Raw genomic sequence first — 27,502 nt, 5'->3', positions numbered from 1 at the left:
AGTCTATCGAAGAACACTTTTAAATGACCGGTGCATGTGGTAATGTGGCCTGGGGTGGAAGGGTCATTTCAGACTCTGATTTATGGCATGGCCAGGATCCCACTGGGCCAAGGAGAAGTCTTGAGTGTTGTGAAAGCATCTTTGCAGGCCACACAAGCCACTGTGTTTAGTTGAATGAAAAGCCAGGGCGAATCTATGGTGCAATCTATGGTAATTCATTGAGGTTCTGTGATTCTACGAGACAAGTTAGTGTTACAATGGAAACCTCCAGTATTGCATATAGTAATGCCAGTGCAATGTGATGAAAAATACATATCACAGTACTGTATTCATAATGAACTGGAGAAAGCAAAGCAACAATCAGTCATAATTCAGTGGGGAGAGTTTGGGAAAACAAGTCGATTTCATTGTTTGTATTGTGGTCGTGTAAGATTCCACACAATGGCACACATCACAGATAGAAAAGAAGAAAAAAAAAATTCTCTGCTGGTAATTTTAATTTTTTTCTCCCACTATTATTTGTCTGGGTGGCCACATCTGATATCCAACTCTCATTGAAGGCCTTATCAATAAATTCAGAAACACCCTGAGAGAAAGAAAGAAAAAAGGGAAGCTTACAAACTAACCAAGCCCAGATCTCACTCAGACGTGACATTTGTTCAGAGACGATTAGCCAGGTTGTAATTTGTGGCATAATTGCCTCACCCACCCACAAGTACATGGATGTGTGTATGCATTGCGTGCATGTGTCTGTGTCTGTGTGTGTGTGTGTGTGTGGGGGCATACGGCGGTCCCAAGAGTGTCAGCCTAATTGCCTGACAGGACTATAAGTTTTGTGGCGCGCTCTCACCTTGTTAGGTCCTTTATCCCTGATGCTCTTCAAACAAGACCTGGTCACAGGTGGGCCTCATTTGCTTCCCTATTGAACAGGAGAACTTTAATTGCACAGGGGGTGTCCTGGGATTAAAGAGGTGGGTGGAATATCAAGTGACTTCCTGTATGTCAGTGGCAGATGGGTGTTGGGGAAAGACACGTAAACTCAGGTGAGAGGATATGATCACAAAGGGACTGATGCTCTAGGTATTCAAAAAATGATGGGATGAATTCTTAACCTGCTACGCCTGACCCCGATTGACTTGAAGAATAAATGAATGGATGAATGAATGATCACATTCAAATTGTGCTTTTTTTTTTGATGAAAAACAACCTAAACAATTTTGCCATTCTTCTTCTTTTCTTACAGATTCTTCCTAAAGTTCTTTCTCAAGTGCAATCAGAACTGTCTGAAGAATGCAGGGAATCCTCGGGACATGCGCAGATTCCAGGTGACTGAATTCTATTCCACATATAAGCTTTATTTGTGTGACGAGCTGGGTTTCCATTACCCTTGGAAAAATCTAAATAGCGCAACAAAAACTGCTAATGGAAACGTCTGAATTTTGAAAAAACACTCAAATATCGCTAAAATGTTTTGACACTTTCATGAGGAGGAATTTCAGACATTTCAATATTGACGTGTCGCAAAAAGCGCTATAGAAACACTTTTTACGCAAATACACATCACAGAGCGTGACGTACATGGTCACATGACCACTTCTCTACGAGAAAACACGGCGTGGTACGTGTAAACAGAAGAGGAGACCAAGACATTTGTTAGCGGTAAACTTTAAAATGATTACTGCCACATTAGACGAGAAACCACAAAGGATGTTATAAGGAGTTGCTGAGCGTCCGTCTTTCTTTAGCGTCTTTCTGTAGCGAAGTCTCGCGGGATTGGATTTCACGGGAGTTACTAGGCTCCTGCCCCAAACAACGTTCAATGGAAACACACAGCGCAATTACAGTTTACTATTGTCGAAATTTAGAAATATCACTTTTATTTTACGAATATCTGTAATGGAAACCCAGCTTGTGTCACTGTCTTTCATGTCGACAATCAATTTTCTTCTTTTTTTCGTTGCCGACGCACCAACACACAGGTGTGCAAAATGCGAGTGCTCCAGCTGCTGTGCTGTACTAAGTCACACTGACACACTTTTGCTTATGACTACCTTTTTATTGACACTGTAGAAGGAAAGAAAAAACAGTAAAAGAAAGGAGGGATTTCGTATCGTGCGCTCTGGACAGAATATTTATTACAGAATACCATCTGACACAAATAAGAGTGCAGGATTTAAGAGTGCCATCAATTGTGTTCCTGACAGCTTTCTGAGCCTGTGAGCAGCGAGGACGATCCAACCACATGTAACAACAGTGTTAACTCAGGATCCTGTCTGGCAGCGGAAACGCATACCATCTTGCACACACGCGCACACGCGCACACACACACACACACACACACACACACACACACACACACACACACACTCTCCCATATGGATGCATACACAAACGCGCCAAGAGTGCATATGTTCTCTTCCCCTCCATCCCTTTTCCCATTTTTACCCTTGATCGCCTACACCTAATATCACACATCTGCAACTCTTGAAGTGGACTCTGAAATGCATCTGAAAGACCTCATTTTAGAGTAGATGGCAGAGAAATTATTTAGTTTTCACATGAAGACACACAAAGACGTTGCACCTGATGTGTCAAAGTAGTCAAGAGGGGGAAATTAACCGCCACCTACTACTGATCCATTTGTCCAACCACCCATCCATCCTACCCAGACAGTTCCAACCACAAAGTAGTCCACTAGGTCAAGGTGATACACAGAGTGTTTAGTGTGATTTGTCCTATTAAGGGTAACGACAAACTACAGGAGAGGGAGGGTGTCTGTCTGTGACAGCGCTGCTTTGTGATAGACACATACGCGAGCATCCTCCTGGAGGAAGCCTCTGACGTGAAACAGATGAGACAGGGTGTCCCCTCCTGATGTCACCGCCATCAGACCTCCCCTGCCTCCACCACTCTTCCCTCAGGGTGAATGTGGACTGATGCATGACAAGCCACCAAAAGGATTTCACCCCTCACTTATATGTGTCAAAAAGAATACAAGAACTAAGTCGCAGCATTACTTCTTTTTTTTTTTTTTTTGTGGGACAAATATAAATGACAGAAAATGGTTCTTTTTTTTGGGTCACATTTTTATGATGCTCTTCTCTTAACTTCACTACAGCAGTTACTATGCCTCCTAATAGATTTCCCAGATGCTCTGCCATAGGTGTTGCTCTGGCCTGTGTTGTGTATTTTACATGCCTTCCACTCTACCTATTACCCCCCAAAACCAGCTGGAGGCCAGAAAGGGCCCAATCCATCATCCTCAGCTTGGCCCAGCTCTGAACCTGCTCACAAGAATGGAGCTCTTTCACTTCCCCTTCTCTCTCCCCTCCTCTGGTTCTCCTGCTCCCCCACCTTTCCTAAACCAAGCAAGAACCCCCCCCCTCCCCTTAAATTCCACCGCTACACCGAGGTCACTTACCGGCGAAGCAAACCTGAGAGGGGCTCTCTCTTTCCGGCTCAAAAACACTTTGGCTATTCACACGCGGCTCTCTGTTTGGAATGTGGTGGCCAAAAAAACAACAACAAAAATAAGAATTATGAAATATGGAGTGTGGCTTGGAATTTGATCCTCGTAAAATGTTTGCTGAGTTATGGGGATGGCGTAAAACCTTCAGTTGCTAATGACTACGGTAATATTTCAAAAGCGAGGCCTTGCATCCTCAAAGAGATGGACACGCTGATCAATAATTCCCAGCTTCAGCCACGATGACAGTTTGTTTGAGTGAGAAAAACGGAAATGAGTTTTAGTGATTAAAAAGTCAATTAGCTGAACGCAAATGCAAGGCACTAAAGAGCAAAACATCTCAGAAGTAGAGCAACTGTAATGCATCATGTCCAAAGAAAATATCAGCCAGAGCACCTGTGTCAAACTCATGGCCCGGGGGCCAAATATGGCCCTTTGGAGCATCCAATTCAGCTCACTGGAGAAAATTAAAAATGATATAGAAAACAAGAATTATTGAGTAAATGAAATTCAACAATATTTGCAGGGATTCACGTTTTTTTTTGGTGCTTGTATCGCGGTATTGCAGTAATTTTTAAGGTTAAACATTTGAAGAAACTCAAAATTCTTACAAAATCCTAATATTTTCCTCAAATTATGACATATTTCCCTAAGTTATATAAAGTGAAGATCCTGCTGGGACTGATATTTATCACTTACTGCTTGGATATGGTTGATTTCTTACATATTTTGTATTATATGTATACGTAAAAGTGCAAACTAAGGCACAATAATGTTGAAATGACTCGTTTTCCCACATAAAATTTGTGGCTCACTTGAGATCAAACTGCTCCGTATTTGGCCCCTGAACTAAAATGAGTTTGGCACCCCTGAACCAGAGGAAGCGTTTTGACATGAATATTCAGAGGCACACAGACAAGTTCTTCGTTCCAGACCTTCATGGAAATATCTCGCTGTCATTTGTGTTTCCTCTTTACAACGTTTCTATTTTACTTCTCTTTTCAGGTTGTCGTATCGACGACCATCAATGTGGACGGCCATGTTTTGGCTGTCTCTGACAACATGTTTGTACATAACAACTCTAAGCATGGGCGAAGGGCTCGCAGACTCGACCCTTCAGAAGGTACGCCTCCTTATCTGGAGCATGGTAGGCACATTTTTACATCTTATAATTTGATACGCTCATTTTTCCCTTTTTCATTTCTCACCGACATCCTTCCATCTTTCCCAATTCCCACACGTAGTTCCTTCTAGTTTGGTACACTTTTTTTTTTGTTTGTTTTGTTCTTCCATCTCTTCCATTATTACTCTTTAATTCGCTCTTACATCTACTATTGATTAATTCAATATCAAACGTGTGAATTGTCTTGTTGTTCATCCCTATGGTGTCACTGACAATGTTAACAGAACTCTATTGATAATTTAAAAAGTTACGCTTTATTCAGTTATCTTATTACCTATTCGCTCTTTTAAACCTGACATGAAATGTGATCGAACTGCTGAAGAATTTGGCTTTGAGGTCAATTTCCTGCCATTGGGTTCTGCAGATTTAGCTGTGAGAGCTGAATCAGGGAGAGGAAGGAGAAAGACAGAAAGGAGAGGGGGTACGAGTGGGTGGATGGTGTGTGTGTGTGTGTGTGTGTGTGGTGACGGTGGTGGAGGGGGTGGCCTATGAGAAAAACAGAACTTACTGTTTTTCTTCCAACTGATTCCATATGATAGACTGATTGCCTTCTCAGCCAAGAGGGAGAAAATAAGGACCACCAAACCATGGGAAATCCAAAAAGTAAAATGCACTAAACATAACCTCTTGACCCTCACAGCATCCACTTGCAGATGGGAGCTTGCGCAGCTGAAAGATTGTTGAAAAGAAAGAAAGAAAAAAGTGAACTGACTCAGGCCAATTGTGCAAATTGCTTATCTTCAGATTTCAAGAGCCAATTACAGCTGGGCAAACAGTTTATATAAAACACTGAGTAAAACAAGCTTCTCTACACATTAATGGGCATTAATGGTTCTATCACCAAAAGCAAATGTAATGTTTAATACAACAACCAACTAATACAACGAAGAAAAAAAACCCAAGACAATTAATATATCTCAGTGCTCTGTAGTCCTAGTGGGGAAAAAAAAGCTAATCTATTTGTTTTTGTCTTTATTAATGACTCCTCTACTGGAGAACAAAATCAAATAATTAAAGTCCTGCCCGGAGCACCAAAGTCATTATGTTCGCTGACGTTCTGTTTGTGTGTTTCACGTTTATGACACGATAGGTGTGGATCGCCTAGCAACCGGTTTCTTAATGAGGAGAGCAATTAAAGAGGTTGAGCCCTTGCCTCCACGTTCCCCCACTCCCATGGGACCCCCAGTGTGTGTGTGTATGTGTGTATGTGTGTGTGTGCATGCTGTGTTCTTTACAGGTTACTCCAACCCATCCTTTTTTATTCCTCCTCTCCACACTCTTCAAAGCAGCAGAGTGACGCCCCGTAAAAGCGAGAGCAGAAGCTATTGTCACCCGCCCAGTTGAACATGTCTTTGTCTTGATAACTTTTAATACACCTTCCCTCTGCTTTAAGATCCGTTTCTTTTTTCTTACGCGCAGGCACGCCCGCCCGCCCCTCAAGGCTGTGCAACACATTAATTTATCATGCATCAACAGCGATTGCTCACTTTGCTCAATTCACCATTAACAAACGGTGATGTGACACATGAGGGAAAAGTAGGCCGGGGTCATAAAGTGTAATACCAGCAATCGACTCCACTCCGCTCCATGCTACGACAGCCAGCATGCTTTAAATTAGCAACACATTCTTCCTCAGAAGTTCACAGAGCTTCTGGAACACACAGAGCCATCCCTTTTTCTGTTAGAGCCTGCACTTGAGCTGCCATCGATCAAGAAGTGCTGCCCCCTGTTGGCGCAGGAGAGGAACAGTCACTGAATGTAACCATGTGACATTTTTTTGTTCACTTGTGTGTGTACTGTCACACAACAAGCATATAATGCATTCAGAGAGAGACGAACACGCTTTTGTGGCTGTCTGTCACTCAAACATGTATGGATTCAGGCTCAAAGGTGCATAAACATGCTCACAAATAGCTGAGTCTTTCACACACTGACACACACATGGACACACACACACGTTCCTCAGCTCAGTTCCACCATTATAGAGCCCTAGACAATATAGGAGACTCAGCATAGAGCCTGCAGCGCCTGCCTCATTTGCATGCCAAGTGGCTGTAATGCTGTTAGGGTTTATGCAATAAAGACAAGTGAATCCAGACTGCTGGGCCTAAGAGGAAGAAAGAGATGGAGAGAGTAAAAGAGGGGGAATAAGAGGAGAAGAGGAGAACGAGAAGGAGTGGGCATGGGCGAGAGAGGCAGAGAGTGAGATAGTGAAAAACAGAGAGAGAGAGAGTCAAAGGGAACAGATGGCCCAGGGAGAGGTAAAAGGTATAATCCCATCAGCTGCACTATCAACCGACCATCTGGACATCCCACAGCACAATTACAACACATTTCAGCAGGCAGAACAAAGGACGGCTTCACGGGGCCACATCAGACCTGTTTGAGTGTGACAATACTAGAGCTATGACCTCCCAGGCTCAGATCTCAGATCAGTTTTGACGTCCTCTGCAGCTAAAGCTAACCAGAGAAGGCGATTAGAACAGATCACAGATCAGCAGCTTTCAGTCAATGCACAGCATAGGGAGTATGGGGGGGGGGGGGTGTATATTTAAGCTCACAAACAAAATGGGAAGGGCAACATTTCCAAGCAGCAAATGGATGCAATTACAGCAAAACAAGTTAAGGCATTTAAGATAGAAATTGAGACGATATCCTCCACCGTATGGCTCAAAGTTTGTAAAGACTATCGTGATGCAACAGTCAGACCGGCACTTTGCACACTTATCCGTTCCCCTGCTTATGATGCCTATCATCTGCTGAGGGGGGCACATTGTGCGTGTCTGTCATCAGATCGCCTGCGCTGACTGTGTAATCCACTTTGCCACGGTCCCCATTCAGCACATGCTCCCCTCGCTGTCTGTGCATTGAAACATATGCAAATTTCCCAGCAGAAGGGTGGACGGCTTAGGGCCGCGCTCGCTGCCTCTCCATGGGTCCGTCTGTGTGTGGGAGGGGGGGGGGCGGAGGGGCACTGGGATTTCCGAGGTGCGTCTGCGTTTTATGAATGTGTGTGTGTGCTTGTGTATGTCTGTCGCAGGTTTAGAGCTGCAGCTGCCCTCCAACAGTCACTGTCACCATCGGGCCCTCTCGTTTCCTCCTCCTCCTCCTTTATAGCCCCCCCTCCTCTCTCATCCCTAAAGTCAATTTGTTTACAGTAATTTTGAAGGGTGAATTATTTGCTGTAATCGTCCACACTGATGAAGGTCAGGCCCTTAGAGGGAGCCCAGCATGCCCATAGAGGGTTGGTCCTCTTTCAGACGATCTGCTTCGCAATTAAGGAAAGCAAATGTCACTCCTCCAGGCCTCACAAATGAAAATCTGTACGAGGTGATTAGCATGAAGTCAACAGCGCCTGTTAAAGTCAGATTCCCTGTAGTACCACCGTGTGTGTGTGCACTTTATGGGCCATGAGAGAGAGCAAACATGACCTGAGCAGACCCAACAGCAAGGCAAACAAAGAGAGATGTCTTGTCTGAGGTGATCCATACAACAATGGCTGACTGTGATTTACTTACTGGATGGAAAGGATAATAGAGGTTTTAGATCTGAGCTTGTAAAGCAAAAAAAAAAAAAAAAAAAAAAAAGGAACTTGCTCAAATACTTGCTCACATTTTGAGGGCTAGGCAAAGCATACACTATTCATGTAGTATTAAAAGATATTGATAGAAATACATTAAATTTGATATTGCTGTTTTATGTCGAGCTGTCATGCTGTTTCCTTTGTAAATACAGTGTTGTGCTGAATGCCATATTAAGGTAATGCATCAAATGACAGTGAATGTTAGGCACCAGATCAGTCAAATTAGATTATAACAACAACCCAGAATGTTGATGAATGGTAGAGCGACATAGCAGAAGTCACACCAGATGAAAAGCATTGTAATAAACAATATGAAATGGATTGAATCGATCACAAAAAGAAAGCAAAAGAGAGAGAGAGAAAAAACCCAGAGGATAAATAATTCATGACTGCGTTTCACATTATAAAATCTAAATCTACACTCTACTTCAAATGCAGAACAAAGGTAATGAAATAATATGAAGCAGCAAAGCTTAAGCTTGTCATTTTCACTTTAACAGCCCGTATTCTTGACTCATTTAAGATGTGTTCAACTTTGAAATTTTTTACTGTACATTCGGCTGCATGCCTAATCAATTCTGATGGCTACATTTGCTCTGACACATAATTTGCTACATCAAATCATTTTCCTGGTGAGCCTGGCGTTTAGCCTTTGTGAAGTGGACCATTTGAAAGGTCTGCTTAACTACACCACTCCAGCGCGCTGATAAATGATTTTGATTCTCATGCCTTAAAGGACAAATCCATCATTTTTTTTTCCAGAGGCAATTTCCATGTGTCTTTGTGAGGGAGACATGCAGCAGTGAGCATGGAGGTGATACGTCTGATGTGATGTGTCTGACTGTGTTCAAGCTCAGGTGCTGAATTTGCTCTTCTCTTTGTCTTGGATAAGCAGCCACCCCATGCATCAAGGCTATCAGCCCCAGCGAGGGATGGACCACTGGTGGAGCTACTGTCATCATCATAGGGGACAACTTCTTTGACGGCCTACAAGTTGTGTTCGGCACCATGCTTGTATGGAGTGAGGTACGATCGGCCATTAGATTCTTTTCTTTTCTTCACCCCCCTCGGTTTTGTGTGAAAGTTATTTAGAATTTTTAATTAGAAGTGCAGAGCTCTCATTATATCTTTCCTCTTATCTGAAATCCAGCTGATAACTCCCCACGCCATTCGCGTCCAGACTCCACCTCGACACATCCCCGGTGTTGTGGAAGTCACGCTGTCCTACAAGTCCAAGCAATTCTGCAAAGGTGCCCCTGGGAGATTTGTCTACACTGGTGAGTCAAAACAGATTCTCTCTCTTTCTTTTTTCTATAGGCATCTTCTGCCCTCCACACACTTCCCTCTCTCTGGAAGGAGAACTCAGTCCAAGCACTAATAAGGACCTAACCAGAGCCCAGCTGTTTGCTGAATTGTGAATGTGCGAGATCTGCAGAGGTAGTGAAAAGGTGGAAAGTGAAGGGGCTTCTACAAGTGCTCAGCTTAGCCCCGTCTAACCTTCTACCGCACCAAGGTGTCAGGATGTCTACCCTTGCCCTTTATCTGTATTTTAGTGGACATAGAATAGTTATTGCTTTATCATTTGGTAATCCAGATTGAGACAAATCAAATAGTAAAGCCAGATCTAAGTAAAGGGCATCAGCTTAGCCCCATCTGACCCTCTACCGCACTAAGGTGTCAGCAAACTCCATAGTCCACGAACTGTCAGGATCTCTCCTTTACCTTTATTTGTATTTTAGTGGACAGAGAATGGTCATTAATTTATCATTTGGTAATCCAGATTGAGACGAATCAGATAGTAAATCTAAGTTAAGAGCATCAGTTTTTCTGAGAGAAAATGAGCCAAGCGATGTGGAAAGTGTGTGTGTGTGTGTGTGTGGGATGGGGGGGTGTCACACACTGAGTAAAGGATCTGATTATCTTGGCTAACAGAAGGAAGTGGTGGTCTTATCTGTCATCATTGGTGAGGAGACAGAGGTTTGTGGGGTCAGAGCCTGTCTGACCTGGAAGCCTCTGTCTGTTCTAGCTCTGATGGGCAGAATCAAATGTGGTGGTGGTGGTGGGGGGGGGATGCGTCCCAACACTCTCACTTACCAAAGAGCATGACTCTCAGACCTCTAGCACAACCCTGGCCTTGAGCAAGGCAAGGCCAAAGCTCTGCTGGAGCACCCCCCCCTCCCTACTCCCCAAACACCCTTCCAGACCCCTCCATCCTGGGGCAGCTGTTTCTCATCAAGACCCCCCCTCCACACCGTTTCCTTGTCTCGCTCCCTAAACCTCTACCACCATCACTACCTACCCCCATCCCACCCGCCCTTCCCCTTCTCCTCCAACCGTGCAGTCTGGCCCAGCATTTAACCTCCCTAGCAGGAGCAGAGCAGAGGCCAACAAGGCACCAGGATAATGAAACAGGAGTGTAGTGTGGCTGCGTAACTGTATGTGTGTCTGTTTGTGTAAGGGGGGGGTTTGGTGTGGATGTGTGTGGTGTGTCCGTGTGCGTGCACGTGTGTTACTCCACGGCCCTGAAAAGGTGTATAAGTTAAGACATTAATGGCTTCTATAGCACCCTAGTGAAAGTGCCTGGTCCCTGAAGAACAGACCCCATTAGTCACAGAGGCTAAGCGGATTGGGATGATTACCATCAGGTTTTACTGAGGAAACGTGTCCCCTTCTCTCTATCTTTGTTGATTTTTCCCCCCATTCTTCCTCTCTGTCTTCTCAGGGTTCTTACTCACTTCCAGTTAGTATAAAGATACAATTACCCCGGGAGGCAACTGTGGTACAATTGATTAGTGCGCTGAATTAAAAGAGAAAGTCACCAATAGACAGGTCCAGCTCCTCTGCTCGGTTATTCCCTATGTGACTCACCCTGATTGTGCGCAGGTTGACGCTTGAGAGAATGAAACCGTTAAAGAGAGCAGAATGCATAACGGTAGAATTAGGCAGGACTGACTCCATATGTACAGTAATTGTCAGGTGGGAGAATGTTAGCTACATTAAAAAGGGAATTAGCCGATGTGTGAGGCAAGAGGGAAGGGATCATGTGTTTAAAATAAAACAGCACCATTTCTAACACTAGCTTTTCTCACGTTTTATACATGAGCTAATAGATTTGAAATGATCTAATGTTACTAAAGCAGTTTGCCTGAAAAGAGCCTGTAGTGACACATCGCGGTCAAAAAGGCACTGAATGTTCCGGTGTCAATTGGAGAGCACCGTGTGCATATCAAAGGTCTGGTTATCAAAGCATATAGCTTCAAGCATGACTTGAGAGGAGAGCTTTTTACACCCGTTTTTTTTCTTTGTCATGTTGACTTTTCTTGCACCACCACCCTAATTGTGGAGATTTAACTCGCTCAATTTAAGAAATTATCACAAATTACCAAGAGTCAACACTGAGTGGACTGCCGTGGGTTCGAACGGTAAAAGGGTGATGTCCTTACTTGGGATAGCAACCTGGACCTGCTCCAAAACTCACAATCCATTTTCAAATAGAGAACAAGAAAAGAGAGACAGAGGGAGAGAGAGAGAGTGGAGGAGGGGGTGTCAAATTATCGGGTTGGCATTGACCATTCAATGTTAAATGCTAAAACACTATTGCCTAATGATACTAAAAACATTCCATACATGAATTAATTTCTAGACGACAAGGTTTATCAAATAACCCAAACTGCATCCTTTTGTTAGGAGCAACTTCTTCTACCTGCTGTTTTAAAGAACAGAACACATTTTTACTGCTTTCACAATATTGTCCCTTGGAGCTTGTCCTCTGTCTAATCCATGTTATTGGTTATCCATTGGTCAGGACAGGACTGGTAAAAACAACTGTCAGCAAGGTTGTAGAAAATCAAAAGGAGAAAGTCCTGGCTGTTCCTGAGTCAATACTTTATTATGCTTTTGCACTTTAGTCGGCACACAAAACAGCACACATTGGTTTGATTAAATATTTTTTCTAACAAAGGTCCCAATTTTCAGCCCCATTTGCAGCATAGTAACCTTTTTATTGTGTAGTTAAGGGAGTGTATAAAAGAGTAAATCATAAATAAAAACGTGACCAGACAATTTATTCAATTTAAGAACCTAATTGCATCAGAGCTTTTGGTTTTCTATCTTGGCCAAGTTTCCACCAGTTACCCTCCTGGGGCGACAATGCAGGCTCTTGGTAATATGGTTCTGCAAGCAGCCCTAACATACTCAGGCACTATTTATCCTAATCAGTGACATCCATATAACCAGGATAGCTTAAAATGAACCCCTTCCGTGCCCCAGAAAACGCACATTTACCGGGACCCCATTTGTCATGGGTAAATTGAGGGTCAGTAAACTTCGCCTATATCCTCCAGTGGGGATCCGGGACATGCATCATAACGTTAGGAGAGAATGATTGGCGAAGGCGAGCTGTCACACATTTGTCAGGGGGAAGGGAACATTATTTGCTAATTTCCCAAGCTGGGCACTGACAGGGTGCTTCGTCTTCAGACCTTTGGTGACCAGCAGGGTTTCTCAGCTATTAGTACAAGTCAAGTGTTTTTTTTTTCTCCTTTCCTCACTGTAAAAGGAGTCGTAATAAGAGCAATTGGTTCAATCTCCCAAGATTGCAGCAGCACACTAGATGGAGAATTTTGGATGAAGCAGATGCCCCCTTTCGGGTAGCTGTTCTTGTTTGGCTTTAGTTGTGGCCAGACAGCCTTGAGGGGCTGATGGATCACAAACTTTTCTCGTCAAGGTGACGCTATCGACTCCACTGCACCAAAATCTGACAAAATGGGTATGAGGCAATCATTCATCAACATAAGGACAAAGGGGTCATGTCTGCTTCACTCAATACTGGTGGAGATCAAGAAATGTCATCCCCAAAAAGGATGGTAAAGGAAAGATCTCAAAGGTAGATAACTTAGCTTTCCCTTTAAATATAATTGTAAGAACATGTAAATAAATAAATAAATAAAGCTTTTTCTTTTTCACCCTTAATAAAAACCCATCGAGCACCCACCAAAAAAAAATAAATAAAGTAAATAACACTACCCCAAAAAGACTCTTCAAAAAACCAAACTCGGACATCTTTACCAAGGCACATCAGATAGCACCACGCGCTATTCTTGTGTCTCCTCTCCGCCCTGCCGTCACTTTGAAGTTCCAGACTTACAAGCTGATCAGATGGATAGCTTCCTTTTCATTTCCTGTCCTTCAGGGTTGGGTTTGGTACATGAATGGTTGCTGGTCAGTAACGGGGTGTGGCTTGTAACACAGATTTACTGTAATCAAAAGCATTCAAGGAAGTATGTAAACAGCTCAGCTTTTAGAAGCGCTTACAAACACACAATGCATACAACCATTACAAACGTGTAACGCTGCTAAGCAGAGGTGAAAGTAACGGATTACAAGTACTCATGTTACTGTAATTGAGTTGCTTTTATGGGTACTTGTACTTTTTGGAGTATATTTATAAATCAGAAATTTTAATAGAAGTTAAGTATGTTTTAAAAGAAGTAAATTAATTTGTTACATTTCTAAACCCAACCGTTACTGAGTAAATTATAATTTTTTGTGATTATGTCTTTATTTACGATTCTTGGAACACAGTCCATATTATGTAGTCATGCCATTTCTGATCAAAGCCCAGCCACTTTCTTCAGGTTCAGGTTGGGGTTTCAACCTATTACGTTGTTACCCTCATGGCACATTTGGCATGGCACTGTTTTAGAGTTCATAAATGTAGCTATACTTGGAGCCTGATACATTTATTTTTTATTTTTTATTGAGTTCATTGGTGTTATTCTACTTAAAAAATAACTGAAAATTATACAAACCTTTTATATTATACAGATGGCTTTGTGGAAAATAAATTAAGATTTGGTCTCTTCCTTTTTAAGTTTATACATGAGAAGTTTACTGTATGCAGGGGAACCATGGGAAAATTTATTACCAAAAATAAACGTGGGGGTTGAAAGTAACTAGTAACTTTTACTTTGAGTACTATTTAATTGAGCTACTTTTCTCTTGTACTTGAGTATTTTATGTATGACTTACTTGTACTTGTAGTTGAGTACAATTTCAATCAAGTAACAGTACTTCTAGATATCAGTACTCTTTACACCTCTGCTGCTAAGCTTTCTAAATTCTATTTAAAAAGAGGATTTCAAAATACCATAACCCAACATAATGAGCATCTACATTGAGAGCATTAACACAATAACTCAGATATGTCAGTCCAACAATCAAGTGTGTTGTAACCAGTTGGCACAACAATTTTAGCATGTGTCAAACCGTGTTATCCACTTGCCTGTTTCCCCATACCTGCCTGTCTCATTACAACTCTGGTATTTAGCACTCGCTCCACAGGAGTGAAGCAGACACTCGTTGCCAAGTTAGATGGGCCTGGTTTGAAGGCCTTGCGAGCTTATGTGAAGCGCGACAAGGTTCCACCAGAGGAAGGTCCTTGTGTCCAATTAGAGGGCTGACGTGACACGTGCTCGCACTCCCCCACTGTCAGACAGCTTGTCAGGTAGGCTTTGAGGAGCATACTGTGGCATTATTCCACTGCGTGTTATCAGCAAGTGACCTGTGAAATCCAGCTCCGGGAAATTGATTGAAATAAGTAGTTGCAGTTCAGCATGTATTTCCCTCTATTACATCTCTCTGCGAAATGTATTGTGGTTATCTTTAAAGGGGGAAAATGAAAGCACGGGGGTGTTATTGTAGCGCAGCTAGGGTAGTATTCATTGATTTAATTTTAATTGGGGGCCCACTTTTTTTCCTCACAGTATCGTTAGATGTCTGTTTTGTAACAGCTCTTAAAATGGATTGTCCTCACCAAGTCACAGCATCAGTTCTCTGTCAAAAGAGAGACAGACAGAGGAGGAAGGGAAGGGCGGGCACTTTTGATAGACAAGGATCTTCCCCCTCTTCCTCCTCCTCCTCCTCATCCTCTTCTCTCTACCTCCTCTTCTTGCCCCATTTTCAGACCATCAGGCTTTAAAAGAACTCCAGCCCCCCTCCAACCCCTACCCCCTACCGCATTTTGATTGAAATTCATCGGCAAGTTTATTGAGAAATGAATGAGGCAGCATGGTATTGACTTTGAGAGGAAAACACAACTCATCTTGAATGAGGGGGAAAACGCGGCCGTAATTTAGCCGTCATCGATCCGTGCCCCGTCCATGTATTGATCTTCATTTTACAATATTAATTTGTGCTTGCAATCAGCTGTGAAGGGAACCCATTTGACTTCTGTTGGCCGGTAATGTGTGAAAGTCCGCCGGCGTCCTCGGAGAAGTGGCACACGTACTTTAGATGTCATCTAAAGAGAATTGAACAGGTGTCTTTGGCCCTTTCTAATATCACAGCTGATATGAGAGGTGTCTGAAATTATGGATGTGCAATCTGTAACATTGCTCCCTTTTAACCATGTTAATTGCATTTTATCTGTTGCAGGAGCAATATCTGCAGGAGACTGTAACTGTCTAGGCTTTTTTTTTTTTTCATCTGTATCGGCTCAAAGTTCATGAAATTTCAATGAACATTGATCCGTCTCCATTGATTTATCCTAACTGCAGATCTTTGAAATTTTAATTTCCTGTTCATCTTGAAACTGCTGGAGATGGAATCACTGAGTGATAACTGGCTGCAGTGGATGGAAATGATATGGTCAGTGTTAAAACAGATGAGGTTTGCTTTGTGTGGTTTTGCTGTGAAAACTCCATATTGGATTGGTTTGTTTTTTGAGGGGATTTTATATATCTGCATGCGAGTTTTCCTTAACTCTCAACACTGAAGTGTATCTGAGTAGCAGCATGACAACTGAATACTTCATTTGAATTTAAGTATTCAGATTAACTACTTACAGTAAGAAGCAGATATTTCTTCTGGCTGTGTCTCTAGATTGACTGTGTTGAGTAAATCCGTGTCCCCTTCTTTCTTTGGTTATTCCGTTTTAAAACCAAATCAAAATAACAAATAAACAGTGTGGTTATTTTGTGTTACTGACTTAAAACCAAAACAGAAATACATAAAAATAAAAAACCAGATAAGCAGTGTCTTTCTGTTTTAAAATTCAATCTTGTTCTGTTTGTGTGATATTTGGATATTTAAGAGAAACTATGGACGAGAGATCCATGTTTTAATCTCACCACACAGAGACGGGGGAGGACTTTTACTCCCTGACAAAAAAGGAGCAACGTTTAAGTCACATTACTGATGAACTGGTGAATTGAAATGTTAATACATACAGTAAATAAATCAAAACACAGAAAATGGATGCTACGAAAAGCATGCACATGATTTGTGAATAAAGGAACAAGAGGTGGTGTCATGAATCTACTGATGTTCCTCGTTTCTTGTGATCAACTTACGTGTGTGTTGACGGCTGCTGTTAGTGGCTCACGGTATTAAAACATGCAACATAAATATTTTTACTGCCCTCAAAAAAGCTGCGTAATTGTTTTTGCAAAAGTGTCAATTCATAGAAGTTCTAACATCTATTGCTGCGTAAACTGTTAAGATTGACCAAATATCAACACAAACAGAACTAAAACATTTTTTAAACAGAAAAACGCTGCTTATCTGGTTTTTCTGTATTTCTGTTTTGTTTTTAGTCAGTAAAACACAATAACCACACTGTTTATTTGTCATTTTGATTGGGTTTTAAAACGGAATAACCAAAAAACAAAGGGTACACGGATTTGAGTATCTGGCAGAGGTGGTCTTTACCTGTTTTGACTCCGTCGTGAAGTGCATTCATCTAACAGACTGCAGGTGCCTAGAAGGCATCAGTTAGACTGTTTGACAAGTCACAAATGCAATAACACTTGAATGAACTTCTGACTGAGTTGTTTATCTGTCTCCCCCTTTCCAACTCCCACTCCACCTCTAATTTGTGTTAAGGGGAAAGAAAAAAAAATAACTGCTCAATGGTGTAGGAGGAGTGGAGATAAGCTCGAAGCAGTTAAGTATAATTAGCGAAAGTAATAGCTGGCAAATGGCAACAAGGCTAGGTTTTTATCTCCTGGAAAGATAGAGTTATCGTAATAAGATGTAATGGCTGGCAGGAATGCTGGAATTCTCTGCGAGCTCCCATTCAGGCTCATGGACTTAACAAGGAACAATTTCCCTTGAATTTACTGCTTTCCTCAAACATTTCCCTATGTTTATACCCTCATACTGTAAGTCAATACATGTGTTCAATCCACTTTCATATAGACTCAGGGCACACTGTGGTGTATTGCCATGTAAGCACTTCCTACTGCCAGAGTCGGCCATGTTACACTGTTTCTGCAGAGCGGTTACTCATGTCCTATTCCCAGAGTACATGGAGAAGGAGCTGTAGACCACACTCAGACGCCCTGGATGTGTGCACCTCCCTCTCTACATTTTAAGTAAAGCGACTAAAGCAAAGCGGGCAAGAGGGTCTCTCAGTAAAAAAATGCACTGGTGCCATTAGTGGGTGGCAGAATAAGCAGTCAGATCAAAAATAATCTTGAGGAATTCCACTGAAGGTTGGCCATGGATATGTGTGTGTGTGCAATATTCAAGATTGGAAACAATATGGTCACAGCTGCGCACAGAGTCATGCATTCCAATTTTTTCATATTCTGCAACATGATCGTTCGTTCTCGTGGGAGGGAATTACTAAATGCTCATAAAAAAATGTTTTGGAAGGAGAAGCGCACTACTTCATTATATTCCTTTTTGTCACTTATTATGTAAATCTAACTCATATGTTACTTTCGCGGTATAACATATTTGCTGTCACTTTTGAATAATCCCTCGGATATTAAACCTTCCATCTGTATGTAACACAAGCGAGGAAAAAGATATAAGCAATATAATAGGACAGTGTAACCTGGCAACTTGTAACCTGTCTAGATCTAAACCCAAAATGAGAGAAAATGAAATTTCTATTAGTCTCTAATGTTGTCTCTGCCCCCTCCCTTCCCCATCCCCTACCTCCCATGTGCTCTTCATCTCCCCTGCAAAGTATTCAAATGCAGGCCCTGCCTTACCTCTCCGTGTCTCTTTTTCTCTAATTATCCATGAGGTCAGTAAGCAAAATGGGGAAGAAGCCAGGAGATCAATACAAATTATCCCTGAGCAAACCAGTGCTGACAGTTTGAATTGCAGCATATGTTTACCCAAAATCAGGCAATTTATCTTAATATCAGGCGAGTAATGCAGCAGGGGTGAGAGGTCACACAATCTCTCCACCTCATAATTACCCGCCTCTAAAACAGGAAAGTGGTATTGATTGGCCGCGGGCTGGGAAGCGGGCGTGACTGGAACGTGCCAGCGAACAACACCCGCCCCCCCACCCTCCTCCCCTTACCCACACACCCCTCACAAATGCAACTACCTTTCTTAGTTCCACCTCCTCTTGACTAGACTCCCCACCCTGTGCAGGATTTATGGGATGCGTGTGGAGGGTTTCATGTTTCCGAGCAGCAATTGAGAAGCCTTAAGGAGGGGTCTCGTGCTTTGCTTCCTCTGCACACCCTTGTTTCCAGCAGCTTCCATCTCTGTCATATTGTTTTGAAAGGACAAAGTGAAGAAATGCTCAGAACATGATGACTTTACTGAATGATAGAAAATACATTGTAAACAAATTGTGCTGTAAGTAGAGTTAATAATGTTGACTAACAATTTTTGTCAGTAAATCAGAATCAGAATATTGCCAAGTAGAATTTTTAGACAATACAAGGAATTTTACTTGGTGGATGGTGTGAAAAAAACCCCCCAAAAGAAACCAGAAATAGTATAATAATATAATAAATATAAGGATAAATATAAATATTAACTTATATACAAGTGATAAAAGTGAACAAAAATTGTATCAAAATATAATGATATTTTCGTCAACTAATAAAAACTAAACTATAATGTTCACATGGGACGAAACCCAAACAGAACGAAGCTCCTTTATTTGAAGGTATCCAATCAAAACTACTGTTGTTGCAAGGAAAGCGGGACAAGCTGGTAAATGGTGCAATAGGAAGTAAGTGTTTTGTTTTTGCGGATGTGATATGGTTCATGTCATGTGGTCTGTATTTATAAACATTCATACCATCCAACATCAGGCTGATAAATGGTAATTAATAAAAACAATATAAACCCTTACGCTTTTTATTGTAGTTCACTATATCTGTAACAGATTTAGTCTACAAAAATCTTCATGTCATTAAGTTGACTAAAATTAGAATATATAACCAAAGGCAGCTATACATTAGAAAATAAAAGATAGAGATTAAAATAGTTTAAAAAACATAAAAAATAAGTTAAAAGTTATTTAAAATCAGGGAAGGCTCTCTGATAAAAGTATGTTTTAAGAAGTGATTTGAATATTGTCAGCAGGAAATAGTTCTGATGACACAATTTTGACTATAACTATGCTGTATTTTAATGAAAATACTACATTTGCTGTCATAAATAGCACAGGCTATAAAGTCCTAACAGTGCATCCAAGATTCTTTGGGTGAGGAGGCGGGTCTTAAAGCCAAAGCTCCCGACCATGTGTGGTGTAAGAAAAAGTAAGAGCAGCAGCACCAATGATTCTTGGAAAAGCTCAGCAGATGAAAGGAAATCTTTGCTCCGTGCAGGAAAAAATGCGATGACTACACGCGTATCACCTTTATTGTGGAGATTGAATATAAGTGCTCAGTATATATCATCAGCGGCTCTTACGGGATTATTGACATTGTCTGTGTCTGTCCGCACCCGTGTACACGCTATGACTACAAAACTGTCAACTCATCAACTGACAGCACCATTTAGCGCTAATGCAAGTCTCCATCAGCTGTCAAAAGCATTTGCATGAAATCAATAGCAGATGGCGGTCTGTGTCACCAATTTCATTACGCCGGGGTTGTTACAAAGATCATCTCCATGATAGATGAGCAGGCGACATGTCAACATGTGGGGACCATACCTGACCCACCAGGGGTGGACTGGGACTAAAATTCAGTCCTGGCATTTTGTACCATACCAGCCCATTACATTATCAGTGACACTATATAGAAGCTGTTATTAAGTCAGTGATTCTCAACATGTGGCTCTTTATGTGTAAAACTGTATAAAAACTTAAAGGGGGAACTTTTTAATCTATATTCTTAGGCCTTTTTGCAACTTCCTTTGTCCCATTTTCAAAAGGTTCTGACATTTTTTTTAGTCTTTAGCTACCTTTTGCTAATAAATATCCCTTTTTCCTATTTTTATCCAATTTTTGTCCTTTCTTAAAAAATGTTTGGCAACTTTTCATCCAAATAAGCTCTAAATATCACTTCTTTAGTTTTTTTCCTTTCATTTTGCCTCTACCCATTGCCATTACATAACACCTGGTTCCTCTTTATTTGTCCATTTTTTGACCACTCTTGACTGCTTTTGGCCCATTTTAGTCACTTTACACTTTTTTTTCTCTTTTCTTGACACATTTTTGACACTTTCAGACCATTTTTGGCCACCTGTTACCATGTTGGCCTCCACTCGTAAAAAAAACGTAGCGGACCGGTTCACTTCGGGTCGACGGCCCACCGGGACAATGCCCGGTATGCCAGGTGGCCAGTCCACCCCTGTGACTCACTGACTGCAGCATGAGACACAGTGAGAAACACGGAAGGTCTAATAGTCCACGCCTCCATACTTTAAACAGCACCAAAATGCTGTTTAATGCTTCAGGATATTCTTCTCTTGAAGTCACATCCATCATAATTCTTCCACGTACATTACATTTACAGTAGGGCATCATTATCATTGGAAAAGGCACATCAAACACACCTTCCCTGCTACCTAGGGTCCCGTCCTGTACTGTACCGCTCCCCGGCTGTGTTCCCAGCATGCCTGGCGGGTTCTGTGGGCCCCAGCTGAGGCAGAGGACAGGAGAGCGTGATGTATCACCCTAGGAGAGCCCACTGACAGCCCCTGATGATGGATGGCCTGATTATGGAGTGCTTTTTACACATACACAATTTACATCACACTGAGCTGCGAGGTCTGGCAAGGGGCTGCCGCCACCGCACATACACTCATTCTCGCAACTATGCACGTGCACTCACGCACACACTTTGTTTGTACACATACGTACACACATGTTTGGGACTGCCAGAGTGTATAAATAAGAAGGGAGGGGTGGAAATAACAAAAGAAAAGGGGCAAATTCCTCGCTATAGCCTTGTCATGTACGATCAATACGGCAGATCAATCCTTTATTAAGGAGAAGATGGCTTTTCCCTACATTCCTATGCAGACCTGTGTCGTATTGGGACACATGATGACATGTCAAATCAGATTTCCAGCAGTGTATGTTGTTCAGGCGTGGGGTTATTCAGGTGTAGCTGCCTAGATGGGTTTACCAGCAGCATATTTGTAAGCTGGATACTAACTATTGATTAGCACCCCACATTCTCCATGCTTGAACACATAATTGCTCCATTTGATCATGGTCGGGCTAGCAATTACTGTACCTAGGTTTTGGCACAAGCGCTACATATTGGATTGTACACAGGACATGAGTATTGTATGCAGGCATGAGCGGTTTAAAGCGTGTGTGCAGTTTTAGGTTTCGTGTGTGTTGGCTTGTGTTTTTACGAGAGGGAAACGAAAAAGGAGAAACATAAATGTTCATTTTTTTCTTCTTCTGGTGCCGTGACTTCTCGGCTTTTGCTTGAGCAGCTTTTCCCCCGTGCTTGTGTGTGTGTGTCTGTGTGTGTGTGTGTGTCAGGAACGCTTGCTTGCTTTCACATTCTCTTATGTTCAGCAGGTTCAGCGAGCTGTATGGTGTTAATGCTGAAATTACATGCTGAGTAATGAGTGATGGGCCAAATTACAGGCTGAACAATGAATAGAGGCAGGCAGCTCTTATTAGTCTCCATAGAAAGCCATTGATTTATGAAGCGCCTTTGCTCGACGGAGTTACTCTCTTGAAAATGATATCTACATTGAGAAGTGATGTTCTCTATTAAGTCGTTCCTTCCCCTTTACACTGCTCTCCTCCTCCTCCTCCCCCTCTCCCCCTGTCTTGCCTCTCTCCCTCCACTTGCCCTGCCTATATGAGCATACACACATGATTGTTTAGAATCAGCCCAATGCTGTAAGGAAACCTTCAATTACCCATTAGGACTGTCAGACATAAAACGCCCTGCTCTCACCAAAGTCTGGGTTATGATTCATTTACTTTGTGCCTCTGATTCATCGCCCAATATGCCTCATGCCCCAGATTACTATTTGAGGGGTGGGAGAGATTAATGGCTCCAAGGGATCCGCTGCCATATTTCACAGACCCAGTGTTGCAGTACAGTTGGTGCAGAAGGTTGAAATGACAGCAACTTACACTAGATCAATGTGTGGACAGCCTTTCACAGATTATTAAAGCTCTGTTAGATTAAAAGACCCCATGCTATGTAGTTTGCTGTAGTCAATATTCTCAAGCAGATAAAAAAAAAAAGGTGGGGGGGAGGGTCTGGGTGCAGGATGCGGAGACTGATATAGGTCATCATGGCTGTTAATGGAATAACTGACACTTGTGTCACAGGAGCCTGTGTCATTTTTCCATCGCTTTACTCCCACAGCTGCGGATGTTTCATAAAAAATGTGTGTCCCCCTTGAGGTTTCCTTCAAAATTAGACATTCTAAAATGACTTTTGTTCCATAAACACTAAAGCAGGGGTCACCAACCTTTCTGAAACTGTGAGGTACTTCATAGGTACTGTATAGTCTTCTTAGATACTAAAATGTCACGGTTTCACTTTAATTAGAAGCTAAGATAATAAGCAGTAAACTAAAAAAGTAAGGAATGTTTAAGTTTCAACATGCAACACTTTATTGCTCCTAATTTATGCAATTGTTCATTTTTATTACATTTCATAGAGAATTATAATCCTCCTATTTTTGGCCTCTTTTCATCCAAATAAGCTATAAATACCACTTATTTCCTTTTTCCCTTCATTTTGCCTCTTTTTGTTCCACATTTTTGCCTTTTTCCACTATTGTTTGCCACAATTTGCCATTTTTCACTATTGATTGCTGCATTTTGCTTATTTAAGTTACCATTTTTCCTTTACATATCATCTGGTTCCTCTTTATTTGCCCATTTTTTTGACCACTTTTGACTGCTTTTGGCCCATTTTAGTCACTTTATACTTTTTTCTTAGATACTAAAATATCACAGTTTCACTTTAATTAGAGGCTAAGATAATAAAGAAGGCTAACGTTAACTTGAAAAGGTAGAAAATGCACCAATACAACAAATCTGTGACACTTAAAAACATTTGTCACAATGATTTAGTGAAAATGAACATTTAAGGATGATTTAAAGTTCATTTAATACTAAAACTTCATCGTGTTTGTAATTTTTATTTATCTCTGTGAGTTTGAATCCTGGAGAGTAAATCAGATTTTAGATGGAGCTCATTGGTGACTAGAGCTCCTGAGGGGGGCACTGTGTTGGTGACCCCTGCACTAAAATATTTCTTTATTATCCTTTTTTCTGTTTGGTAAATTTACCTGTAAAATTGTTTAATCTAACCCCCCCCTCCACCCCTCTTTTTTCCCTCCAGCCCTTAATGAGCCCACCATCGACTATGGTTTCCAGAGGCTGCAGAAGGTCATCCCCAGACACCCTGGTGATCCTGAGAGGTTACCAAAGGTCAGTATAATATCTCTGCTGCATGGAAACCACCAGTAGACAAAAACCAATGATGACAAAGGCCCTATCTTTTAAACTGAAAGTGCGACAAACACAACAACAATCCTATCAGTGCAGAACGCTGTGACCCCAAACACTAACGGCGCTAGATTCACATTCGAGGCTTACCAGTTAACCAGTGCGTTAATGGTATTGGTTTTTGTTGTGTGGTGAGAGGCGTAAACTCTCTGTGTGGTAAAATAGCTCAATCAGGCGTTTTCCTCTCCAGTAGTCTGTGGAGATGGTAATCTGGTCAGAAAACGACGTCTGCACCCTCATTACCCCACTCATGTTTTCCTTTCATTTTCTGCAGCTCGATTTGGTTTAATCTTTTGTTTACAGAACCCTGTGCCGTAAAACCCCCTAGTCTTACTGCAGCTAATAGACAAAGACTGCATGCTATTATGCTTTGGCTTTCTTATTGTTTTCTTTTGAACCTGGGTGCAGCAGTTCAAAGCCACATCACTTTTAAACACACCGTGGTAGCACACAAACAACACTCGGAGAGTTGAGTCGAAATAATTAAGGTGGCACACATTCCTTTATTTATTTTTTGTTTTTTTAATTAAAAAAAAAAAAAAAAAAAATCCTCTCTCTAAGGAATTTCTTTTATCACTTTCTGTCTCTTTGATTCTCCTCCTCTTTCTTTTTCTTATTGATTAAACCTACCCCTGTTTTCACTAATTGCTACCCTGCCAGTAACCATTTTTATGACTGACGTTCCAGATGTGTCAAGTGTAATAATATGACTGATTAGTACATTGAAAACCTCTCGGCATGCAGTAAAGCGTTGGCCACCTCAGAGTTTTAATAATACTGTAAAACCTTTAAAGACCTTATCTATTAAATCCCAGCATGCAACACAGCAATATCATTAATGTCCAACGGACAATTTAATAAAGAACGGAGCGTGTGGTAGCTATAGACGTTTGACCAAGGCAATGTAGAGGGACTGAACATCACAGCTAGCCCCTGGTTCGGTATATGAAGTGTTTCAATTAGACCCGGTCCCTGTGGAGACGGGAAACAACACCTAGACATGAAATGTTACTCTAATTTCAACTGTAAACGTGGAGCAAAAAAGGTAAAGTACACTTTTTCCTTTAATATCCTCATGACTCTCCCCATCTCTGCAGGCCTCTCCCGGTCAATCCGGGTTAGCTGTTTTCGTTTTATAAAGTCACACAGTGTCTGTGCGAAACCTTTTCAACAAAGAGGGCGGCCATGTTCGACACAATTTTATTACAAAGAACCTTTTACTCCTTTTGTTGAATAGAGAGAAAGCGTTGTTGGCTCGCAGACAGATTTTGACACTGAGGCCGAGATTAGTTTCCTGGGTTGTGCTTATATATACTTAATATAGCACGGTCTCCTTGCCTTTGCATGAAACAATCACTGAGTGAGATGAAACCCAGCACTTCCAATAAACAACATAAATATTTGATTTGCTCTCTAATGGACCCAAATATGGGGTTCAGGGGGCATGTAAATGATCCCACCAAGTGATTCGTCATTGTTAAGCTTGCCATCTGAGGGTCAGCTCTCCGGGTCAAAAGCACATTCCCAATAAAAAAAAAAGCCAGCGGCGCGACTGAGGCCGACATGTACATTTGGAATGAGAATAGAATCAGCATATAGAGAACAGCCATTATAGGGTGCAGGTGAGGTATGGAGACTCTATAAAAAGAAGATAAAGCTGGAGGACGCGTAGTGTGCATTAGCAGAAAGGCAAATCGACACCAGGCCCACTCACCGCCTTTAACCCCCCCCCCCCCCCCCCACACCTCCCCTTCCTTCCATGACTTCACCCTCCAGTTGATAATATTACTGCGCTATTGATTTCCACCAGCCTTCTCCCTGGGACCAGTAAGACACGTGGTAATTGTAAGGAGACAGAAAGCCAATATGGGAGTGCTCATGGATAGCAAGGAATGCACGCTAATATTGTTGCTACACAGAGAAAAAAAGGGGGGAATCTGCTTCTGATTGAAGTTTACCTCGTAATTCTAAGACAACATCGTAGATGACAGTCTGACCCTGTGGGAGGAGTGGAGATATAAAAATTCAATGCAAAGTCCAGAGTGAATATGAAAGTAATAAGTGTGAGCAGTCAAGTGATGAGAAAGGAGATTGGTTTGCGGGCATCGCGTTAAGTGAAGAGAGACTTTGGAATTCACCCTCCTTTTTAAGATCTTGTTATAAAACAATTTTCTATTCATAATATAAAAAAGACAATTTATAATACCATTTTGTGCCCTCTGGCAGTAATGGACAAATAGACTGAATATCACATTATATCACACTCAATTTCTCTCTTCTGTAACAAATTAGATTCATTATGAAATTAAAAGTGGAAACTCAATATTGTTTTATTATTAAGCTGATTGCTTTGGATTCTTTTCTTTCCTCCCAAAATGAGCATAAGCCCATTCTTTTCCCATTCTTTGTGTAATCCACCAGGAGAAAATATTACAAATGTGTTCATGTCAAGCAATTACCCATGTATTTAAATGAATCTCTCTTCCTGTGCTCTTTGAAGTACCTTCATCTAATGGCCCTATGCTTCTAAATGCATTCATTACCTCAGGCTAGAGCTAACAGAGTAATTGCCTTACAGTTTTATAATGGTATTAGCACTCCAAGCTACATAACCTAGGCCCTCTTTTATTAACTGTGATAATATAAATACAACATCCATGTTAATCTAGTGCTGGAAGAATCACATTTGGGTTCATATAGAGCATGTCACCTTATTGTTAGATATTTTTTATAACACATCATTTGATGTGACTCCCACTTAGTTCCCCCCCCCCACCAATAACATAAAACAGTGAATAAATCTGGGCTGATCCGTCATTTGAGCAGCTCCGTTTAAACAGTAGCGGAACAGGAGACCTTTATGCAAAGCATGGCAAACAATAGAAGAAATCTGTCACGCGTTTGTCACAGAACAACAGAAATCATTTGAAGCCTTTAATTGTTTCAATTTAACATGGCGTGTTCTGATATGTCTCCATGACAAGAAAGCCAATTACACTTATGCTGGAGCAGTATTGAGATTTACATGGAAATGCCCTCAGAACACTATTCCGTGTTAATCGTATTCACAGCGTGAGCTGATACGCGTGAAAGCGTCTCGTCAGAAAGAAAACAAACTTCTTCCTTGATTGGGTGCAGCACTTCTCATCATCCTCGGATATGACTAGGTTGCCACTTAAGCATAGCCCTGCGAGTCAGCTCGGTTAGTTAAGACACCACGCGGTAAACGACAGATTAAGGATGAGAGGCAATATCGTTTTCTCTCCGTTTTCCAAGCTGTCCTTATGTCACTGCTGCAAAGTACCATATGGACAAGGAGGGAGAGGACGTTTTACGGAGAATGAAACATGGCTTGCAAACGCGACAGTCTTAATTGCTTTAATTGTTGTTTAAAATTGAGAACCATGTAGGAGATCTTGAAATATGATAGAATAGATTATTGGTAATTATTAACTGCAGACAAAAAGAAAGAAAACCACTTTATCTCACTCAGCAAGAGAGAGAAAAAATCTGTTCTGCCTGATGAGAACACATCAAGACAGCTGGTCCTCTCATTTAGTCTAC

At 41.6% G+C, this 27,502-nt stretch overlaps 2 protein-coding genes across 7 annotated transcripts in view; one reads left to right on the top strand and one right to left on the bottom strand.

Annotated features, from left to right (window-relative positions):
• LOC114477177 (methylated-DNA--protein-cysteine methyltransferase) overlaps window positions 1-27,502 on the bottom strand; it is a 117,854-nt gene that overhangs the window by 50,343 nt on the left and 40,009 nt on the right. The window lies entirely within an intron of this gene.
• LOC114477176 (transcription factor COE3) overlaps window positions 1-27,502 on the top strand; it is an 83,011-nt gene that overhangs the window by 48,538 nt on the left and 6,971 nt on the right. For 2 of the 6 annotated variants that reach the window (XM_028469338.1, XM_028469342.1), the window contains exons 7-11: window positions 1,244-1,325; window positions 4,472-4,613; window positions 9,128-9,258; window positions 9,383-9,509; window positions 23,772-23,860. In XM_028469338.1, the coding sequence (XP_028325139.1) occupies window positions 1,244-1,325; window positions 4,472-4,613; window positions 9,128-9,258; window positions 9,383-9,509; window positions 23,772-23,860 (571 nt within the window). Of the gene's footprint in view, window positions 1-1,243; window positions 1,326-4,471; window positions 4,614-9,124; window positions 9,259-9,382; window positions 9,510-23,771; window positions 23,861-27,502 lie in introns of all 6 variants that reach the window. The other 4 variants (XM_028469340.1, XM_028469344.1, XM_028469339.1 and 1 more) reach the window with 2 other exon arrangements.

This window comes from Gouania willdenowi, chromosome 15, assembly GCF_900634775.1.
Source record: "Gouania willdenowi chromosome 15, fGouWil2.1, whole genome shotgun sequence".
Lineage (NCBI taxonomy): Eukaryota > Metazoa > Chordata > Actinopteri > Blenniiformes > Gobiesocidae > Gouania > Gouania willdenowi.
Note: the sequence above shows the minus strand (reverse complement) of the source record. Positions and strands in the feature narration are given on the sequence as shown.